Genomic DNA, 20413 nt, shown 5'->3' on the forward strand with positions numbered 1-20413 from the left:
GGCACTGACGCTGGCTCCAAATTATTTTTCTGCCTGGTTTCAGTTTTGGTTGAAAGTTTATTTTAACTTTTGGCCATGTTTTCGGTTTCAGCCAAAAATGACCATAGGGTTATTTAGGTGGCCGGGAATGGCTCCTGGACATTTAAATAGCAAACAGACGGCTATCCACCAATATTCAGTGGGAAACTAAACAAAACAATCATTTTTGGCTTGCATACTACTTTTTACAAGAATACTGGTTGGCTTGCACCTGTTTATCCCTCTGAGGTGCATGGATCTTTTGGCATCCACAGTTCATCTGTGAACCATGGTGCTGTCTTCTTACATTGCAGTTATGTGTGCAGCATGGCTATCTCAGAAATGAAGGAATGGCAATGGAGTGTGTGGTGGAGTGGTTGAAGCTACAGCCTCAGCACCCTGGAGTTATGGGTTCAAACCCTGCGCTACTCCTTGTGACCCTGGGCAAGTCACTCAGTCCTCCTTAGCCCCAGGTACATTAGATAGATTGTGAGCCCACCGGGACAGATAGGGAAAATGCTTGAGTACCTGATTGTAAAACCGCTTAGATAACCTCGATAGGCGGTATATAAAAACCTAATAAATTTGAAACTTGAAACTATACAAAGAAAAATCCTGGTTTGTAAGGCCAACTTTTCAGACAGATGACAGTCTAGAACAGTGGTCTCAAACTCACGGGCCACATGCGGTCCTCCAGGTACTATTTTGAGGCCCTCGGTATGTTTATCATAATCACAAAAGTAAAATAAAACAGTTTCTTGATCATATGTCTCTCTTTAGCTATAAATGACAATATTATTATTAAGACTTAGCCAAAAGGAAAGATTTATAAACTATAAAGAATTTTACCTCATGCAAAATTGTCATTTCTTTAATAAGACATTAACTGTTTTTTTTCTGAAGCCCTCCAAGTACCTAAACAAATCCAAAATTTGGCCCTGCAAAGGCTTTGAGTTTGAGACCACTGGTCTAGAACATGGGTAATCTGTGGCCCATGGACTGTATGCAGCCTGCCACTAAATTGTATGAGGCTTGGAAGACTATGGGAAGTATATACAGATAATGGTCCACACAAACATCATTAGCCAGAGTTTTGCAGTCAATGGAACAGTTAAAGGATATGACAAGATTTGTTAGCAACTGTTTGGAAAGACAGAAGTAATGAGTAACAGACAATTCTGGTACTAATTTATGTTCATTCAGTTATCATATTGAGTTCTGTTGGCAGTGAATTATACGGTGCATTTGTTAATTTTCTGTGTAGCCCGCTAGGAATAGCACAAATATTCATGCAGTCCTCTACGTATTAAAGTTGCCCACATCTGGTCTAGGACATTTCCACTGGAAAAACACACACAAATCCATACTAGATGTGTTAGTATGACTGATATGTATTTCTAATGCAACAAAGAACGATATGCCATTATGAATGTCATATCCTTATGACAAAATATTATCAAGAGATGAAAGACCTCTGAGGATATTTTCTGGATTTAGTTTGCCTGTAACTACTTTCTTTCTCTCTCCTAGATCCACTGCCTACAAACAGTGATGATAAACCTCGGCCTTTTCATTCTATGTCATCCTCAACAGAGCTGCCAAACTCTGAGACACAGATTGCAGAAAATTCAGGAGATAGCAGTGAACAGTTGACAGACTCCATCAGCATGGTACTTAGCTGAGTCTCTTTCCTTTCTCTAACCAATTGCTGTTATCAAGCTGCCCAGTCCCATTATCCTTCATCGTAACTTGTATTTTTCCCGAACTAATGATTGCTGTACATGCACATATGTATGTGTATGCATATATGTCTCTCTCTCTCTCTCTCTAAAATGCCTTCTATGTGGAGGAGGACAGTTCTGGGTGAAACTGTGCACACATATACCCCATTTTAGCTAGAAATTAGAATTGAAAGGTCCTGATTCAAACATATCCGATTCTGTTAGTAGCATATTTTAGAAAAGAATCTGCTAGTGGAGTGCTTTTTTTCTAAAGCACACGCAGGCATTCATATCTATGTACCAGTTTCAAGCAGCAGGAACATCCATTTTACACTTATTTTTGGTAAGAGTAAATTTGATCACATAACCCCTCTGCTCAAGGAATTACATTGGCTTCCAGTGTATCTCATAATTCAATTTAAGTGCATTTGTATTGCATTTAAGATCCTATGTGGCATTTTTGCCACTTTGAATCCTTTAGACTGGAATGTTCATAGATCTCATCTTGCCAGAAGTTCTCAAAAATTAAAACTTACATTTCCCTCTCTCAGTGGTAAAAACAGAACCTTTAAGAGATTTAGTTATTCTTTTGCTTTTAAATTAACCGAATTCTGTAATGCTTTACCGCTTACATTAATAAGCTTAGGTTATTTTGCTTTATTCCGGAAAATTCTGAAAACTTTTTTTTGTTTGCTAGACGTTTTGGAAATTAACTATTTCAGTCTACTTTTCCTTGACAAATTTATGTATTATGTTTTACATTATTGTTAACCGAGTTGAGCTCCTCTTGGTTGATGACTCAGTCTATAAAACTAAGTTTTAGTTTAGTATAGTATAGGAAACTCGGCAACTTATGTGTCTACTTATTGGTACTTAGATGTAAAGAAGAGTATTTCAGAACATAGTTGTGTAAATTCTGACACTCAATGGTGTAGTAAGAGGGGGAGGGCGGGGGAGTGTTTCGCTCCAGGTGCCATCGTGGTGGAGGTGCCAGCAACCGTCCTCTTCTCCACCCCCTCTCTTTCCCCGCCTCCCCATTACCGCGCCCCCTTTCCCCGTACCTCTTTAACGTTCCTGGTGCAAGCAGCAACCTCCAACCTGTTGCTCGCATCAGTGTCGTCTCTTCCTCTGATGTCACTTCCTGGACCCATGCCTAGGAAGTGATGTCAGAGGAAGAGCCAATGCTGGCATGAGCAGCAGGTTGGGGTTGCTGCCCTTCCTTTGCCTAGAAGGTCTGGGTTTGGGTGTTTGGGACTTGGATGATTTTTGGATCGGGAATGTGTTGTAGGGATAGACGGAGTGGAAGTCTGGGCGAGTACATTGCTGAACATGGAGGTAGGCCATTCTCAAAAAGATCCTCATTTTGGGCTTTTTTATGAGAATGGCCAACTTCAGCATCTACTGACTTAGGCCAAAAGGGAACTTAGACATTTTTATTATTATGTGCCTCTAAATGAATAAAAAAGAATTAATCTGGATCCTAGATAATAAGTATATTTCCTTGCATGTAGTGATGGAAATGATCATTGGAACACTAGAAAAGTCTGCTATTAGAGATTTGATATGGATCTGAAGTTCTCATAATAATTTTAATACTGTTCATAACCTGGCTTTAGTTTTGAGAACCTGTAGGATATAGTAATGACTTGCTCTCTTCTAGTGGAGTGAAATCAGTCAGCTCTGTGGAGGTCCCCCCATGTTCAGCCGCTTTACCCTGGAAATGGCTCAGCAGTGTCTAAGGGATGAAGAATTGCGTGCACGACATCAGAGCGCCCTCCTCAGGCTTCGGGAAGAGGCACTCCAGGAGAAAACCAGAGCTGAACTATCCTGGCTGGAGCATCAAAAAATGTGGGATGTTTTTCTGTCAGTATCAAAAAACATTTTGACCAGATGTTGACCATCCAACCACAGGAATGGTCAGTGACCACATCTAACCTCTCATACGTGTATGATATCCCAGATTTGGGACTTGTTTGTCTCTTAAGACCTGATCTTCACAATGCTGTCCTAAGGTACAAGGGTACTGTCCCCAAACTTTTGTTTTGTTCATTTAAATATATATATATATATATATTCATTATGGGAGCCACACACTAAGTACATGCACTCTCTTGAAGGAACAGGCACTTTTTTCCAGATGATATACACATGCACATTCTATCAGGAAAGAGTGTTCTCTCTTTTGGGAAAAAAATGTGCCCTCGTTTGGAAGAGTGCAAATTATTAACGCACAACAAAAAGAAGATTTTGTTTGTTTTCTTGTTTTTAGGGGTTGTATTTTTTTTTTTTTTTTTGGGGGGGGGGGGGGGGAGAGAACATGGGATATGTCATTTCAGGTGAATGCATATTCCTAGTTATGTATTATTTGGAGCTACTGTAGCGCACCCAGAACAGAAAGCATCAGTTGATGTCTTGTTAGCCTAGACCAATGGTTTTCAGTGGAACATGTCTAATACGTGATATACACATAGCCAATCAGGTTTTTAGGATACCCGTAGTGAATATGCATGAGAGAGATGTGCATGCAAATTTATCTCATCATGCGTATTCATTATGGATATCCTGAAAATCTGACTTGCTGGGTGTGTCCTGAGGACAGGGTTGAGTACCCCTGGCCTAGTCCCAATGAGGCACATCATGCAGTAGAAAAGGAGTTTTGAAGCATTATAGGCCCTGGGCCCAAATTATATGCAACATTGCAGATTAAAGTAAATACAACAGAAGGAAAGTTCTCCAATTAGCTGCAAATGAAGGCCCGTACCACCAGATTCCAGCCCTCGTTCCCACTGATTTGAAAGCTGCATCTCAACAAAAAAATAAAAAAATATGTAAATATTGCTGAATTAAAAAAATTTCATAAAAAAATCAACAAACATGGTACAAGAAATAGAACAGCTCCTTAGGAGGAAAGGCTTAGCAGTGGACCTGCTAGGTTCTTCCATGTGATTGAGGCTGGTCTCTGTCGGAGACGCTGAGCTGGACCACTGGTCTGACCCAACATGGTACTATTTATGTTCTTATATTAAGCCCAAAAGAACAGCAAGAGAGTACCAGTTAACAAAATGATAAAATCCATTTGAGCTGAACATTTATTTTATTATATTTATTAATCTATTTATCTATCTACTTAGTTTTCTGTGCCATTCTCCCAGGAGAGTTCAGAAGAGTTTAAGTTAATTTATTCAGGTACTCTAGCACATCTATGAATAGGACTTTTATATATAGTATTTGAAAACATATAGCTTTCAAGTGCGTTTCACAAAAATCTCCTTGGGCTTATTTTCTTTGAAGATATATTTATCAGGAGTGTCCTAAGCCAGAATCCTGCCCTGTGCAACATGCTCTCTAGCACCCCACCCCGCCCACCACAGGGGAGACAATGGACAGAGAGTGAATTTTGTACCACATTTCCTTTGAGCCCTGTGTGACCTCTCGCACTTCCCATGGGATAGCCCTAATCTTTATCATTTCTGTTTTTTGTTATTTCTTCTTCAGGCGGTTAGATGTTAAAAGAGACTACCAAAAAGTGGCTGACATAGTCAAGCGGCAGCAGGAAATCCTCAGTCACCTGCAACAAGAGCAGGTAACATTTACCTTCCCTTCTCTCATTCTTTATGACATCTACTGTATATACTCAAATATAAACCGAGATTTTGGGGTTTAAAAAAATGGCACAAAAACAGTCTCGATTTATATTCAGGTCAGCGCCCATCTGCCCTCCCTTCTAAACCTGTTGCAAGCCTCCCCCGAGCCTGCCATAAGCCCTTAAGATTCAGTGGTGGGCTAGGACAGGAAGTGTCCCTCCCGCCTCCTTGCCCTAGCCAACTCTGATACATCCCACCACCCTCCAGCCTCCCAGACTTTTTAAAAAACCTACCTTTAAAGCCCTGGTGGTCCAGCAGCAAACCGGGACAGGAGTGATCTTCCTACGCTCCTGCCCCAAGCAGAGCTGCTATCTTAATGGCTGCTGTGAGTTCTCGTGGCAAACTTGCCAGTTCATGCAAGGACATGTGGCAGCCATTCGGATAGCAGCTCTGCATGAGGCAGGAGTATAGAAAGATCGCTTTTGCTCTAGTTCACCGCTGGACCACCAGGGCTTTAAAGGTAGGTTTTTTTTAAAAGTCTGGGAGGTGGGAGGGAGAGGGATGTGTCAGGAGGGATGTGTCACAGTCAGGAGGGATGTGTCACAGTCAGGAAGGATGTGTCAGAGGAGGTGGGAGGGATCCTTCCCATCCCGGCCAACCCCTTATAGCAGGCTTGGGGGAGGCTTGCAAAGCATCAGAGATTGCAGAACCTGGCAGGGGAGAGAGGGAGGAGGGCTGGGTGGAAAGCCTGGCAGGGAGGGAAGGGGCTGGGTGCAGAGCCTGGTAGGGCAGGGCACTTGAATATATACCCTCAGTTTATATTTGAGTCAACTTTTTTTCCTCCTATTTGAGGGGAAAAAGGTCACCTTGGTTTATATTTGGATCACTTTATATTTGAGTATATATGGTACTTGCGAATCCTTTCAAAAATATTTAAATACAGAAGGTGCTACCCTCAGGCTGAAACAGGATTATTTCAAGGTCATTGGGAACACTGAAGGACTCACCAGAAAGTTGCTACTTCTGATGGCTGAAGGAAATTTGATTTTAACATAAGAGGTTGAAACTGAGAGCCCTTTGTCAACACTTCAGGTTTTTTTATTTTAAGTGGCTCCTATTAAGGATATAAATACTTGCCATGTAATCATTCTTTATATTTTATCCTGCAGGAAAAATGAGTCAAAGCATTACTGCAGTGTTTTGGGGTAAAGCTATAGTTTTGCTCTACAGTTTCATAGTATTATTAAGATGTCTTTTTCACCATAATGTAATGGGAATGAGAGAATTAACCACTAAAGGGGGGGTGGGGGCAGTTCTCTAAAGGTTACCTAAAGTTAGGCAAAGGGATGATGCATGCTAAGTGTGAATTCTATATCAGCAAATATGCACTGAATTGCTATTGTGGAATATTAGCATAAGTCTATTGTTACATGTTTAACTTTAGGCCCACACACTTATTCTGGCTGCTGTAAATGATTACACCTAACTACTGCCAGTTAGGGGCATAACTGATAGACATAGAAACATGATGGCAAATAAAGGCCAAATGGCCCATCCAGTTGCCCATTCACAGCATCCACAATCTCCTCTTCTCCCTAAGAGATCCCTTGTGTCTGTCCCGCACTTTCTTAAATTCAGACCCAGTCTTTGTCTCCACCACCTCTACCACCCTTTGTTGTTCCCAATGACCTGGATTGTTGGTCATTCCTGCCCAATTGTTGTATATTTTAAAATGTCAATAAAGATGATTGAACTAAAAAAAAAAAAAAAAAAAGGACTTCCTTAGATTACTCCTGAGCCTATCACCTTTTAACTTCATCCTATGCCCACTCATTCCAGAGCTTCCTCTCAAATGAAAGAGATTTGCCTCATGTACATTTATGCTATGTAGGTATTTAAATGTCTCTATCATATCTCCTCTCTCCGCCTTTCCTCCAAAGTAAATATACCGAGATCTTTAAGTATGTCCCTTTAGCCCTTAAGACATGGACCACTGACCATTTTAGTAGCCTTCCTCTGAACTGACTCCATCCTGTTTTATATATATATACAGTATATACTCTATGTAAACCCTGTTATGTCTTATTATGTATACCCTGTAATTATGTATGTAATTTTGTAACCCGTTCTGAGCTGTTCTGGTAGGACGGGCTATAAATTCAAATAAATAAATAAAGGGTGGTTACACCTTGACAGCAAATTAGTGCCAACTAGGGTCAAATAACACCATTTATAGCCAATTTGTTTGTTTATTTTATTTATTTACAACACTTGATATACTCAAAAAAAGTCTACTGAGTAGCACCTAAGTGGTTTACACAGTGATAAAACGAATGCATTGGACTGAGAGGAGCGGCAGGAGTTAGCACAGCAGATCAAGTTGGAGCAGAAGCTACTCGTATGTGGAAATGGAGGAGAAAGCTGAGATGAAAAGATAGAAACATAGAAAATGATGGCAGAAAAGGGCCACGGCCCATCTAGTCTGCCCACACTAATGGCCCACCCCCTAACTACCTCCATGAAGAGATCACACATGCCAATCCCATCTTTTCTTAAAATCTGGCACGCTGCTGGCCTCAATTACCTGTTGTGGAAGATTATTCCAGCGGTCAACCACCCTTTTGGTGAAGAAATATTTTCTGGTGTCGCCATGAAATTTCCCACCCCTGATTTTCAACGGATGCCCTCTTGTTGCCGTGGGTCCTTTAAGGAAAAAGAGATCCTCTTCCACCTCGATACGGCCCGTGACATGTTTGAACGTCTCGATCATGTCTCCCCTCTCTCTGCGTTCCTCGAGTGAGTACAGTTGCAACTTACCCAGTCGTTCCTCATACGGGAGATCCTTGAGTCCTGAGACCATCCTGGTGGCCATTCGCTGAACCGACTCAACTCTCCGCACATCTTTTTGATAATGCAGCCTCCAGAATTGTACACAGTATTCCAGATGGGGGTCTCACCATGGATCTGTACAACGGCATTATGACCTCGGGCTTTCGGATATAGCCCATGATTTGTCTAGCCCTGGATGAAGCTTTCTCCACTTGATTGGCAGTCTTCATGTCTTCGCTAATAATCACCCCCAAGTCACGTTCTGCTACAGTCCTTGCTAGGATCTCACCATTTAGGGTGTAAGTCCTGTTAAGTTTTGCTTTGAAGTTTGATAAAGATAGAAACATAGAAACATGATGGCAGTCTCTGTCTCCGCTACATCTTACGGGAGACTGTTTCATCCTTTCTGTACAAAAGTATTTTCTTAGATTACTCCTGAGCCTATCACCTCTTAACGTCATCCTAGGCTAAGGTGACCATTTATTTTTTTCATCAAAACAGGACATCTACTGATTTTCAGGCCTGCCCCCAATCCCTCCCTAGCCCCACCCCCCAATCCCGCCCCCAATTTCTTCCATTCATTTTTCAGGGTACACACAATATCTTATTAATTCATAATGGTAACCATAAAATTAAAAAAAAAACACAAAGCATACTGTATGCAGAAAAAATGTTAATTATCATTTATATTCGGGGTTTTTTCAAAGAGGTCAAGACAGATGACTTAAAAAAATGCAACCTCAGTAACAACTATAGAAAAATAGACAAATATAGTGCAAAATATAGACAGCAGATATAAATTCTCAAAACTGACATATTTTGATCACTAAATTGAAAATAAAATCATTTTTCTTACCTTTGTTGTCTGGTGAGTCTCTGGTTGCACTTCCTTCTAACTGTGCATCCTTTCTTTCTCTCTACCTGCCCCACCGCTGTCACACTCCCCTAACATTTTCTTTCTCTCTCCCTGCTTCCCCCCCTCAAGTTACTGCCGCCGCCAACAATTTCTCCCCGCTTCCCCGCCATTGCCGCAACAGGGCCAGGTGAGGCGAGTGCAGCGACTGCACAATGGCCGGCCCAGAAGCCTTCCCCTGATGTCATTTCTGACGTCAGAGAGGAAGTTCCGGGCCAGCCAATCGCTGCCTGGCTGGCCTGGAACTTCCTCTTCGATGTCAGAATTGACATAGCCCAGGCTCCGCGATCGCCTGTCCTGTTGTCCCCACGCACAGCTTCGGGACGCTTTCTCTGAAAACGGGCCATTTCGGCATCCCAAAGCTGTGCGTGGGGACAACGGGACAGGGGATCTAAAAAATGGGACGGTCCCGTTCAAAATGGGACATATGGTCACATTATCCTAGGCCCTCTCATTTCAAAGCCTCCTTTCATATGAAAGAGACTTGACTCATACGCATTTATGCCACATAGGTATTTAAACTAGAGAATGACACGGGGACAAATTTTTCCCCATCCCCTGGGGAACTAATTTTCCTTTCCCAACCCCGCGAGTTCTTTTCCTGTCCCTGCCTCATTCCTGCAAGTTTTGTCCTCATCTGCACAAGCCTCAAACACTTTAAAATCATAAGTAGCAACATTCTAGAGCTCAGATTGTGATGTCATAATGCCTCAGTCCACCAATGCCTAAGCTCCGTCCTCATCTGCACAAGCCTCAAACACTTTAAAATCATAAGCATTCGAGGCTTGTGTGGTTAAGGCAGAGCTTACAGGAATGGGGCAGGGATAGGCACAGGGACAGGGCAGGATTAATTCGTCAAGGGCCCCTAGGCATACAAGTCTACTTGGCCCCCCTGCCCCACCCCGCCCCTACCCCACCCCTCCCTATCCCTCCCCACCATACCCCACCCCCTGCCTCTCCCCATTTTCTTATTTACATCTTTATTTCCACTTTATTTCTTTTATTTTAAAATTCAAAACAAACAACAAAGATTACCATACCAGTATACAGTTTTTCTTCTATGCAACCTCCAAACATCTCTGAACAAATCCTCCCTTCCTTCCTCAAGGAAGAGATCTTCAGCTGGCAGGGCTTTGGGAAGCCCATCAATTTATATTTTGCTTATGGGTTTGAGGCATGGGGCATGGTGGGAAGAAAATTTAGTGCCCATCATTTTATTGGATTAATACATTTCTCAATTAGCTTTCAGAGGTTAAAACTTCTTTCTTCAGGCCAGTAAACTATACTGCTCTTACAGTATCCCTGTCCTGACCTGAGGAAAGGAGTTATGGTCTCAGAATTAGTATAAAAAAATGTATTAAAATTAGTCCAATAAACAGGAACACTTTATTTCCATTTTCTATTAATAAATGATTATCAACACAGCTACCATAATACTTTATCCTAAAGCAAAAATAAATAAATAAAACAAATAGAATTTTTTTTCTACCTTTGTTGTCTGGTTTCTCTTTTCCTCATCTTCTCATCATTCTCTCTCTTCCATATCTCCCTCCCCCCACATTGGTGTAGCATCCATCTTCCATATCTCCCTCCCCCCACATTGGTGTGGCATCCATGGACATCTTGGCTGATGTTTAGAAGCTTTTAAGGCTCATTGCAAAAGATTTTGTACATAAAAAACACTTTTGGCACATGTACAGTAAATCACGTTTATGTTTGTTCATAAGTTAATGCAAATTAAATTGATTTTACACTTACTTTATGTAAGCATTAAATTAACCAAATATGTACAATGAATACACATCCCTACAATATACTCTTTATTATTGCATAATCATCAAAATGTCTTTCCACTGTGAGAATAGCATTGGCTAAATAAAACACCTGAACTCTGTTCATCATCATAGGTTGATGCTGAGCCCTTGTTAAGAACATAAGAATGTAAGAATAACCTTACTGGATCAGAGCAAAGGTCCATCAAGCCCAGTAGCCCGTCCTCACGGTGGCCAATCCAGATCATTAGTACCTGTCCAAAACACAAGGAGTAGCAACATTCCATGCGGAATCCTCAAAGAGTAGCAACATTCCATGCCACCAATCCAGGGCAAGCAGAGGCTTCCCCCATGTTTTTCTCAATAACAGAATATGGACTTTTCCTCCACACTACAAATCATTCAGTAGATTTTCTAGATGACCTTTCCTCTTTGATGTGAAGTGACTTCAATGTTCTTTCCCTTCCCACCTAACTATCTACAGGCAGAGATCAGTCACCTGCACAACATCTACATGGCAGCCCATCAGGAACGAAAACTCTTACTGAAACAGCAAAGGGCCATCGAACGGATACAGCGGTCCACAGCTCATCTGCAGCAGAAGCTGTATGGCTCAGAAAAAGGACAGCAGGTTAGAAAGAGCCTTTAAGTACTCTGTTTGACATGTGGTGGCATCAGATTATGTCCAGTAAAAATGAGAAGGGACAGAGTCTACCAGTAGCTTTTATTCATAGGGGAACATGAATAAAAACTTAAGGTAGGCTCAGCACAGACATGGAAGCATCTTTTTGCCCCTTCTCGTTTTTATTGGATTGGAAGTTTCCTTGGTCTTCCTGCGTTACTATTGACCTGTGTTTTGATTAATAATCAAAATAGTTCTACCTTTACTGGTTCTTGCAGCATTTCGGCAATCAGATACCTGTTAGGCAGAAGAATGCTAAGACTTCCAAACTGCCAGATGAGGAACCATCCATACCTACTGTGCCATTAAATGAAAGGGGTGATAAACATTTGCAACTACACCAGAGCAAAAATAATTCAAGGTAAGTCTTTAAAGCAATCAGCCATGTGGATGGTGTTAAATTAGATAGTTGTCTGGGGTGAATAAATACGTAGGTAAAGATGAGCCAGTCAGTATTGTGTATCTGGATTTTCAAAAGGCCTTTGACAAAGTACCTCATGACAAGAGGACATGGACTGAAGCTAAGGGGGGACAAGTCCAGGACAAATATCAGGAAGTTCTGCTTCACGCAACAAGTGGTGGACACCTGGAATGCTCTCCCAGAGGAGGTTATTGCGGAATCCACCGTTCTAGGATTTAAAAGCAAACTAGATGCACATCTCCTTACGAGAGGCATAGAGGGATATGGGTGACTAAAATTATGCCAGGTGTACACCTGGCTCGGCCTCTGCGTGTGCGGATCACCGGACTTGATGGACTGAAGGTCTGATCCGGAGATGGCAGTTCTTATGTTCTTATGACCTCGGAAGAAATGAGAAAGTCATGAGATAAGAGGCAGTGTCCTATTGTGGATAAAGAACTGATTAAAGATAGAAAACAGAAAGCAGGGTTAAATGGTCAACTCATCGTCTCAGTGGCGAAGGCTAAATAGTGGGGCTCCCAAGGGGGTCTGTGCTGCTTTTTAACTTATTTATAAAGGATCTAGAAATGGAAATAACAAGTGAGGTGATTAAATTTGCTGATGACATTAAGGGCTCCTTATACGAAGGTGCGCTAGTGTTTTTAACCGCAGGCACCGGATTAGCGCGCACTAGCCGAAAAACTACCACCTGCTCAAGAGGAGGCAGTAGCAGCTAGCGCACGTGGCATTTTAGCGCGTGCTATTCCCCGCGTTAAGGCCCTAACGCGCCTTCGTAAAAGGAGCCCTGTTATTCAAAGTTGTTAAATCACACGAGGATTGGGAAAGATAGCAAGAGGATCTTAAGAAACTGGGAAACTGGGCGTCCAAATGGCAGGTGACATTGAATGTGAGCAAGGGCAAAGTGAGGAACCAAAACTATGGCTATGTGATGCAAGGTACCACAGTAGGAGGCACTGCCCAGGAAAAGGATCTAGGTGTCATCGTTGATGATACATTGAAACCCTCCACTCAGTGTACTCGAGCAGGTAATCTTTTACCCTTCCTTTTGTCTCAAATTCCTACCCTGTTATATTTACTTTATAATTATATTTAATCCATTTAATTTTTTTCCTAATGTTTGGTTGGTATTTAGTTGTGTAAATCATTGTCTTAGTAAAATGTTATTCGTTTTTATGTCACCCTAATCTGCAACATTTTTTGTAAATCGCACTGAAGTAAGATTTTGCGATCAAATCAAAATTTTATTAAACTTGAAACTTGAAATTTGAAACTACATAGCGGCTATGAAAGCAAAAAAGAATGCTAGGAATTATTAGGAAAGAATGGAGAACAAAACAGAGAATATTAGAATGCCTTTGTATTGCTCCATGGTGCAAACTGCACCTCAAATATTGTGTGCAATTCTGGTCACTGCATCTAAAAAAAAAGATATAGCGGAATTAGAAAAGATACAGAGAAGGGTGACAAAAATGATAATGGGAATAGGATGGCTGAAAAGGCTAGGGCTCTTCAGCTTGGAAAAGAGAAGGCTGAGGGGAGATTGATAGAGGTCTATAAACTACTGAGTAAGATGATGACTTGCTTGTTTACTATTTCCAAAAATACAAGGACTAAGGGGCCTCCAATGAAGCTACTAAGTAGTAAATTTAAAACAAATCAGAGAAAATATTTTTACACTGAATGTGTAATTAAACTCTGGAATTCATTGCCAGAGAATGTGGTTAAAGCAGTTAGCTCAGCAGTGTTTAAAAAAAAGGTTTAGATTATTTCTTAAAAGAAAAGTCCATAAGTCATTATTAAAATGAACTTGGGAAAATCCACTGCTTATTTTTAGGATAAGAAGTATAAAATCTGTTTGACTGTTTAGGATCTTGCCAGGTACTTAGACCTGGATTGGCCATTGTTAGAAATAAGATACTGAGCTTGATGGTCCTTCGGTCTGTCTCAGAGACAATTTCTCCAAATGGGTTTGTTTTGTGCATAATCTAATATAAATGGTAACAGAAAGTAATGTCACAGCTGTACCAGACCAGGCAGTGGAAGGAACCTATAGAGTATCTAGCAATCACAAACATGTGGAGAAAGAAGCCTCAAACCTAAGTAGCAGCATAAATGAAGAAACTTCTAGCTGCTTTAAATCTTGTCACTTGCATTAAAAAAAAACCTCCACAGAGAACTTGCTCCGTATCACAAGTCTTTAGCTGGAGAATCAAACACACAGTTCACAATCACCAAATGTTCACAACATCTTAAATTCTTCAAAAAAAATGTCCAATAGTTCCAAAATATTTCACTGCTGTAGTAGAAGAATGCATAATCCTGACATTTGGGGATCGTGGTGCAGCTCACAAGGGCGGGACGAGGACGGAGGTGGATCCTATGGGGATGGCTTTGTACCCATGACACCTAAATATTTGGAATGCCCCTGATCTGCCCATGTCCCTCCCATTACTATGCCCCATTTTGGGTTGCACGTAAAACATTGTGGGCGCATGCAGTATTATATTGTAGAATAGTACATAGGCACATATACGCATAAACCCAAAGCAGTGCCAATGAAGTGGCAATTAACTCTAAGTAACCTCAATAATTGATTATTAACACTCAATTAACTAATTAGTTTATCTGTACATCTGGGCTCTGTGCCCAAATTTGAGTGATCTATATAGAATCTGAGGGATTATGATCATACTGTAATTAGTAAGAAGGATATGGCGATACTCGAGAGGGTTCAGAGGAGAGCGACACGTCTGAAAAAAGGGATGGAAAACCTTTCATACGCTGAGAGATTGGAAAAACTGGGACTTTTTTCCCTGGAGAAGAGAAGACTTAGAGGGGATATGATAGAGACTTACAAGATCATGAAGGGCATAGAGAGAGTAGAGAGGGACAGATTCTTCACACTTTCAAAAAATAAAAGAACAAGAGGGCATTCAGAAAAGTTTAAAGGGGACAGATTCAGAACGAATGCTAGGAAGTTCTTCTTTACCCAGCGTGTGGTGGACACCTGGAATGCGCTTCCAGAGGGCGTGATAGGGCAGAGTACGGTACTGGGGTTCAAGAGGGAATTGGACAACTTTCTGCTGGAAAAGGGAATAGAGGGGTATAGATAGAGGATTACTGCACAGGTCCTGGATCTGTTGGGCCGCCGCGTGAGCGGACTGCTGGGCACGATGGACCTCAGGTCTGACCCAGTAGAGGCATTTCTTATGTTCTTATGTTCTTAGGAGCAAGTTCAGAAAGTGAGACTGCCCAAAAGTTTCGCTAAACAAACTAAATCACTTGCAGCAAGGATAATTTTCCAAAAGAAAATGTGCCGGGGGGGGGGGGGGGGGGGCGCAGATGGCAGCACCAGCTATCTCTAACATCCACAGTTTTTTCAGTGGTGCTACAACCACACTCCTTCTCTCTTCACTGTGCCCCAGGGTGCAGACGGTACATCACTCCAGGGCCTTTGAAGCTTAAGGGGTCCAATGAAGCTCAAGGGAGCCCAATGAAGCTCAAGGGGGCCCAATGAAGCCCAAGAAACATCACGATTGTTAGAAATAAATAATAATATACAGTCGACTCTGTTTAAGTGCACGCCCTTTGGACTGGGTCTCCACATGCGCTTAAACGGAGTGTGCACTTAATAGGAGTGGAGGGGGGGGGAGGGGGAGGCTGTAGTTAAGCCGGCTCAGTTTAAATATGGTGCATTGGTTGCTGGAGCCTAAAGTACAGGAAAGCTATGCCCTACAGCTTGAGTGTAAGCGGAGCACTCACTTTCTCAGCTGTCCCAGCACTCACTTTCCCAGTTGTCCCAGTGCTTAAGCTGCTGTGTGAAGCCTAGCCATTCCCAGTCAGAATGTGATTGCATTTAACCGGAGTGAACGTAACGTGAAAGAATAGAGGTTGGACCTATGACATCAGCGCGCATAAGTGGATTGTGTGCCTTAAAATTTGCCAAATAAAAAAAGCTTCTGGATTGGTGACCCAACAGAAAATCAACGCTACTTGACAAATCTGTAGTAATAAATCATTTATTAGATGTAATGTTGAGAGGGTTTTTTTTTTTTCTTATTGGGTTAATGATATGATGCAAAAAATATCAATGAACCATAAAACTCACCTAAGGCTTAGAGCATTACTACATGTATCTGCTTCACTCCATCAACTAATTAAAATATGATTGGCCTTCAGAAACTAATTTTGTTATCTCAGTGGTGGTTTTTTTTTTTTGTTTGTTTGTTTTTTTTCAGGCATGGATTGCAACACCGCATTTTAAGAGCTGACAAGCATATGTACATCCTCCTGTGAACCACTAATACCTTACCACAGTGCTACGAAACCATTTTTGACCTGAAGTACACTTTTAATAAGTCTAGATTAGATATTTATACTTCAGCTGTGGGTTGATAAAAATGGATGGTTGTGTTAGCAGTGTGCTTCAGTGGTTATCTCAAACCACTGGAAAGTTCCAGTGCCTAAGTAATTTTTTATATGTGCCTGCGACAATGTCTTTCAAAGGCAATAAAAGAACCCTGTGGGAAGCTTCCTCCCACAAGCCTACTAACTAGTTTTCAACAGAAAATGCCCCAGATATTTTCTTTGCAAATAGCCAGGTCCCCAACGAGTTGCTAAGCACCAATATCTGTCTTATCATTCACTCTGTAATTCCCCCACCTGAGCACTATGTATAGATACACCTTTTTTGTCCAGTTTGTCTGTCTTGACTAGATTGTAAGTAGAGAATGACACGGGGAAAAATTCTGTCACCGTCCCGTCCCCTGACCACCATTCTCTGCACCGCCTCGTCCCCGCTGGTCCTTTCACCGCCCCGTCCCTTTCTCTACCGTCTCCTTCACCGCCCCGTCACCATCCCCGCTGTCTCTTTCACTGCCCAGTCACCGTCCCCATCTTCAGCGTCTTCTCCTCTCCATCCCCCCATCCCCAGCACCCTTCACGCGGTTCAGCAGCTCCCTCCTGCCGGCCAGCCGTACATTTCCCTCCCTCCCTCCTTTTCCCTTACCTTTTCTTCTTGAAACTGGCGATTTCTATAAGGCTACGAGCTGTATTACAGCCGGAGCCTTGAAGTCGCGTCGGGTTGCCTGCTAGAAAAGTCTCCTCCGATGCAACCGGAAACAGGAAGTTGCGTCAGAGGAAACTTTTTCCAGCAGGCAATGCGACACGACTTCAAGGCTCCGGCTGTAATACAGCTCGTAGCCTTATAGAAATCGCCAGTTTCAAGAAGAAAAGGTAAAGGAAAAGGAGGGAGGGAGATGCATGGACGGCCGGTGGGAGAGAGTGGGCTGCCGGATCGAACGCTCGTTCACCGCGCGTTCACTACTTGTTCACCGTCCCGTGCTACCATTCACCGCTCCACGGGGCAGTGAATGGCCTTGTCCCCGAACTCGCGGTGACCTTTTTTTTGGTCACCGTTTTGGCAGGTTACCCGCGGCTAGCCGCAGGTAACAACCACCATGTCATTCTCTAATTGTAAGCTCTTTGGAGCAGGGACTGTCTCTTCTATGTTTTGATGTACAGTGCTGTGTATGTCTAGTAGAACTATAGAAATAATAAGTAGTGGTAGTAGTAGTAATCTATTAAATCTGATCAGTAGTTATCTGGACTGACTTGGTTTGATCACAGTTTTTTAAATTAAAAGTTAGAGTTTTAGCTCTTGAGGCATCATTTGATTTAAAATTTCCATGTAAGTGCCTTGTTAAGTTACAAGACACTGAATTTGTATTTTGGGATTCCATACAATTACAACAATTTCTAATAGCTAGAGAAAAGAAATGATTTATTACTTATGATTGATGATTTTTGTTTCACAACTGAGATAAGAGGAGTAAATGAATAATCCCTATTAAGTTAGGAATATATCAAGATCCGCAAGGGTGGAACTTGAAATTATTCCTTTTCTTTACTTATAAATTTTGATCTGAAAGTTTAGTATGTCTCTCCATTTATGTGGGCTTGAAAAGGAATTATGTATGGAATTGATTAAGTAAACATGTTTAGGAATGCCTTTTTTTCTTTTTGTTATTATGACAAATGTAAATGATTGAAAAGTATAATAAAAATAAAAAAACACATACACACAAAAAAGTACCGACTTTAGTACAAGAAGAGGCGGTCGGAGCATACAACGAGTGATTTCCTTCACTCGTTGGCGCTCCGGCTGTTCTACTGTCTCTCCTGCTGCCCTCTCCAGTCTCCCTCCCCCCCCCCCCCGAAAAACCGTATTCGTGGTTTTTCAAGATTCGTGGGGGTTCCTGGAACAGAACCCCCGCAAATATCGGGGGAGTACTGTATATAAAAATGTATGCAATTATATGTTTGAGTATTTGTTAAATATATGGCCTCTTTTACAAAGCCACGCTAGCGGCCCCAAAGCCCATAGAGATTTAAAGGGCTTCGGGGCTGTTGCCGCACGGCAGACGCTAGCGTGGCTTTGTAAAAGAGGCTGATAGTGTTTATTGTCACCCTGTTTGCTTGTCGTTTTCTGTTGAAATTTTAAAGTGGGTGCATATTACGTAAATATATTTTGGATTACCCCCCCCCCCCCCATTTTTAGCTATTATTTATGTAAAGAATATGCATGAGATTTGCATGCATTGCCCCCTTGGCATGCAAATTTATCTTATGCATGTTTATATGTGGATGTCCTGAAAACCCAACAGGTTGGGTGGTGTACCCCATGGACTAGGTTGGGAACCACTGCAGGCTGTAAGCTGCCTTCTCTGTTGCCATTGTTTCATGTCAAACAGTGAGTGCAGGAATATCAAAACACAGACACTATTTTGGATGCATTGTAGACTGTCTCTGCATATGGTGCAAAAAAAATTATAACCTTTTGGACAATGTTATAGCCAATAAAGTCCAGGATGAAATCCAATCTATAATTGGCTAACACACTTAATCCCTCGGGAAGAATGTCTGAACCAGGAAAAATACAAAATCAATACATAAAATTCTCTAAATAAGCGACATCAGTGGTTCCATGAATTATTGTGAGAAAGTATGGTTCCTATATAGAATATGTATTTTTCCTAGCCTACTTTATGAATTGTGGTTGTGCTCATTTGTTTATTTATTCACTCTTTACGAATTTTGTATGAACTTTATTTATTTCACTTTAAGGGTCTTAGTACTTTTCTGTTTATTATTTCACGATTTTTGATTTTATAATAACAGTGTTATTTAGCGGTGTCTTTATCAAGTCAATTATTAAATTTTATTAAATTTTGCAATTACTAAGCATATTATGTAAAGAAGTGTGAGAATTTTAGCATGAATTGATTGTGAGCACTTTATACTTAATCCTATTTAGCTAGTGTGATGGTTTCTTGGGAGTGTTTTCATTTATTGTGTATTTTTCACCCTTTCTCCCCTGGTGTATATGTCTGACTAGGACTTAAAATTGGGAGTGTGAGAAGTCTCACCAGTTTGACAACCTTGAAAAGGACTAAATGATGTATGGGGCAGATCTCATTTAGACTTTGGTCTAGTGCTGGTCACCTATGAGATACAGCCCGAGCCATAATCTCTCGTTCGCACACTAAGGGCACACTGATGTCCATTATTTTGAGAATTTTTTGTATTGATTTTGTATTTTTCCTGGTTCAGACATTCTTCCCGAGGGATTAAGCGTGTTAGCCAATTATAGATTGCATACGGTGTACATCTCAGATCAGTGCACACGTTTTCAGCATCCTTGATTTTTCCCGTCTAGCTCACATGCATTTGAGTTTGGCTGTATAGCTTACATTTCACATGTGCAGAAAATCCATTGAACTGCTAGCCTTAATCTTCCAATAAACACCCCATTCTCGCTGTCTGCCTTATGTTAATTTTGTAAGCTGCCAAGAGCAAGAAATACGGATTGGTAGAATGGGGTAAGTGTTCTCAAGTAAACACTCGTAAATAGCATCCATTCCAAAAGAGCTTTAATTACACCCAAGACTGTCCATCTCATGACAGATTGTAATGCAAAACTGAAATGACTCTCAGCTTGCCATCACATAAAAAAGCCTGATTTATGGCACATTAGACATGGCCTGGGTCTCTGTAATTTCACATGTGTGCTTAGTAATTTTGAGGACCAAGGGGATTAATATACCAGAAGAGGAAACCTTAGTAATGTAAAATGTGCATGACCAGAAAGAGTTACTGGCATATTGAGATCATATCCAGAGATAGTTTAGAAGCCCTAAACTAGCATGTAGACCAGTGCTCTCAAACTCGTGGCCCGGGGGCCACATGCGGCCCACCAGATACTATTTTGAGGCCCTCTGTATGTTTATCATAACCACAAAAGTAAAATAAAACAGTTTCTTGATCATCTGTCTCTTTAGCTATAAATTACAATATTATTATTAAGACTTAGCCCAAAGGAAAGATTTATAAACTATAAAGAGTTTTACCTCATGCAAAATTGTCATTTCTTTAATAAGACATTAACTATTTTTTTCTAAGGCCCTCCAAGTAC

The 20413-nt window shown here is 41.3% G+C and overlaps 1 protein-coding gene across 1 annotated transcript in view; it reads left to right on the forward strand.

Annotated features, from left to right (window-relative positions):
* Positions 1–20413, forward strand: part of CCDC187 (coiled-coil domain containing 187) — a 151801-nt gene that overhangs the window by 75708 nt on the left and 55680 nt on the right. The window contains exons 18-22 of the mRNA XM_033962263.1: positions 1549–1688; positions 3400–3587; positions 5235–5322; positions 11322–11468; positions 11738–11880. Coding sequence (XP_033818154.1) covers positions 1549–1688; positions 3400–3587; positions 5235–5322; positions 11322–11468; positions 11738–11880 — 706 coding nt within the window. The remainder of the gene's footprint in view (positions 1–1548; positions 1689–3399; positions 3588–5234; positions 5323–11321; positions 11469–11737; positions 11881–20413) is intronic.

Source organism: Geotrypetes seraphini, chromosome 10 (genome assembly GCF_902459505.1).
Source record: "Geotrypetes seraphini chromosome 10, aGeoSer1.1, whole genome shotgun sequence".
NCBI classification, from domain to species: domain Eukaryota; kingdom Metazoa; phylum Chordata; class Amphibia; order Gymnophiona; family Dermophiidae; genus Geotrypetes; species Geotrypetes seraphini.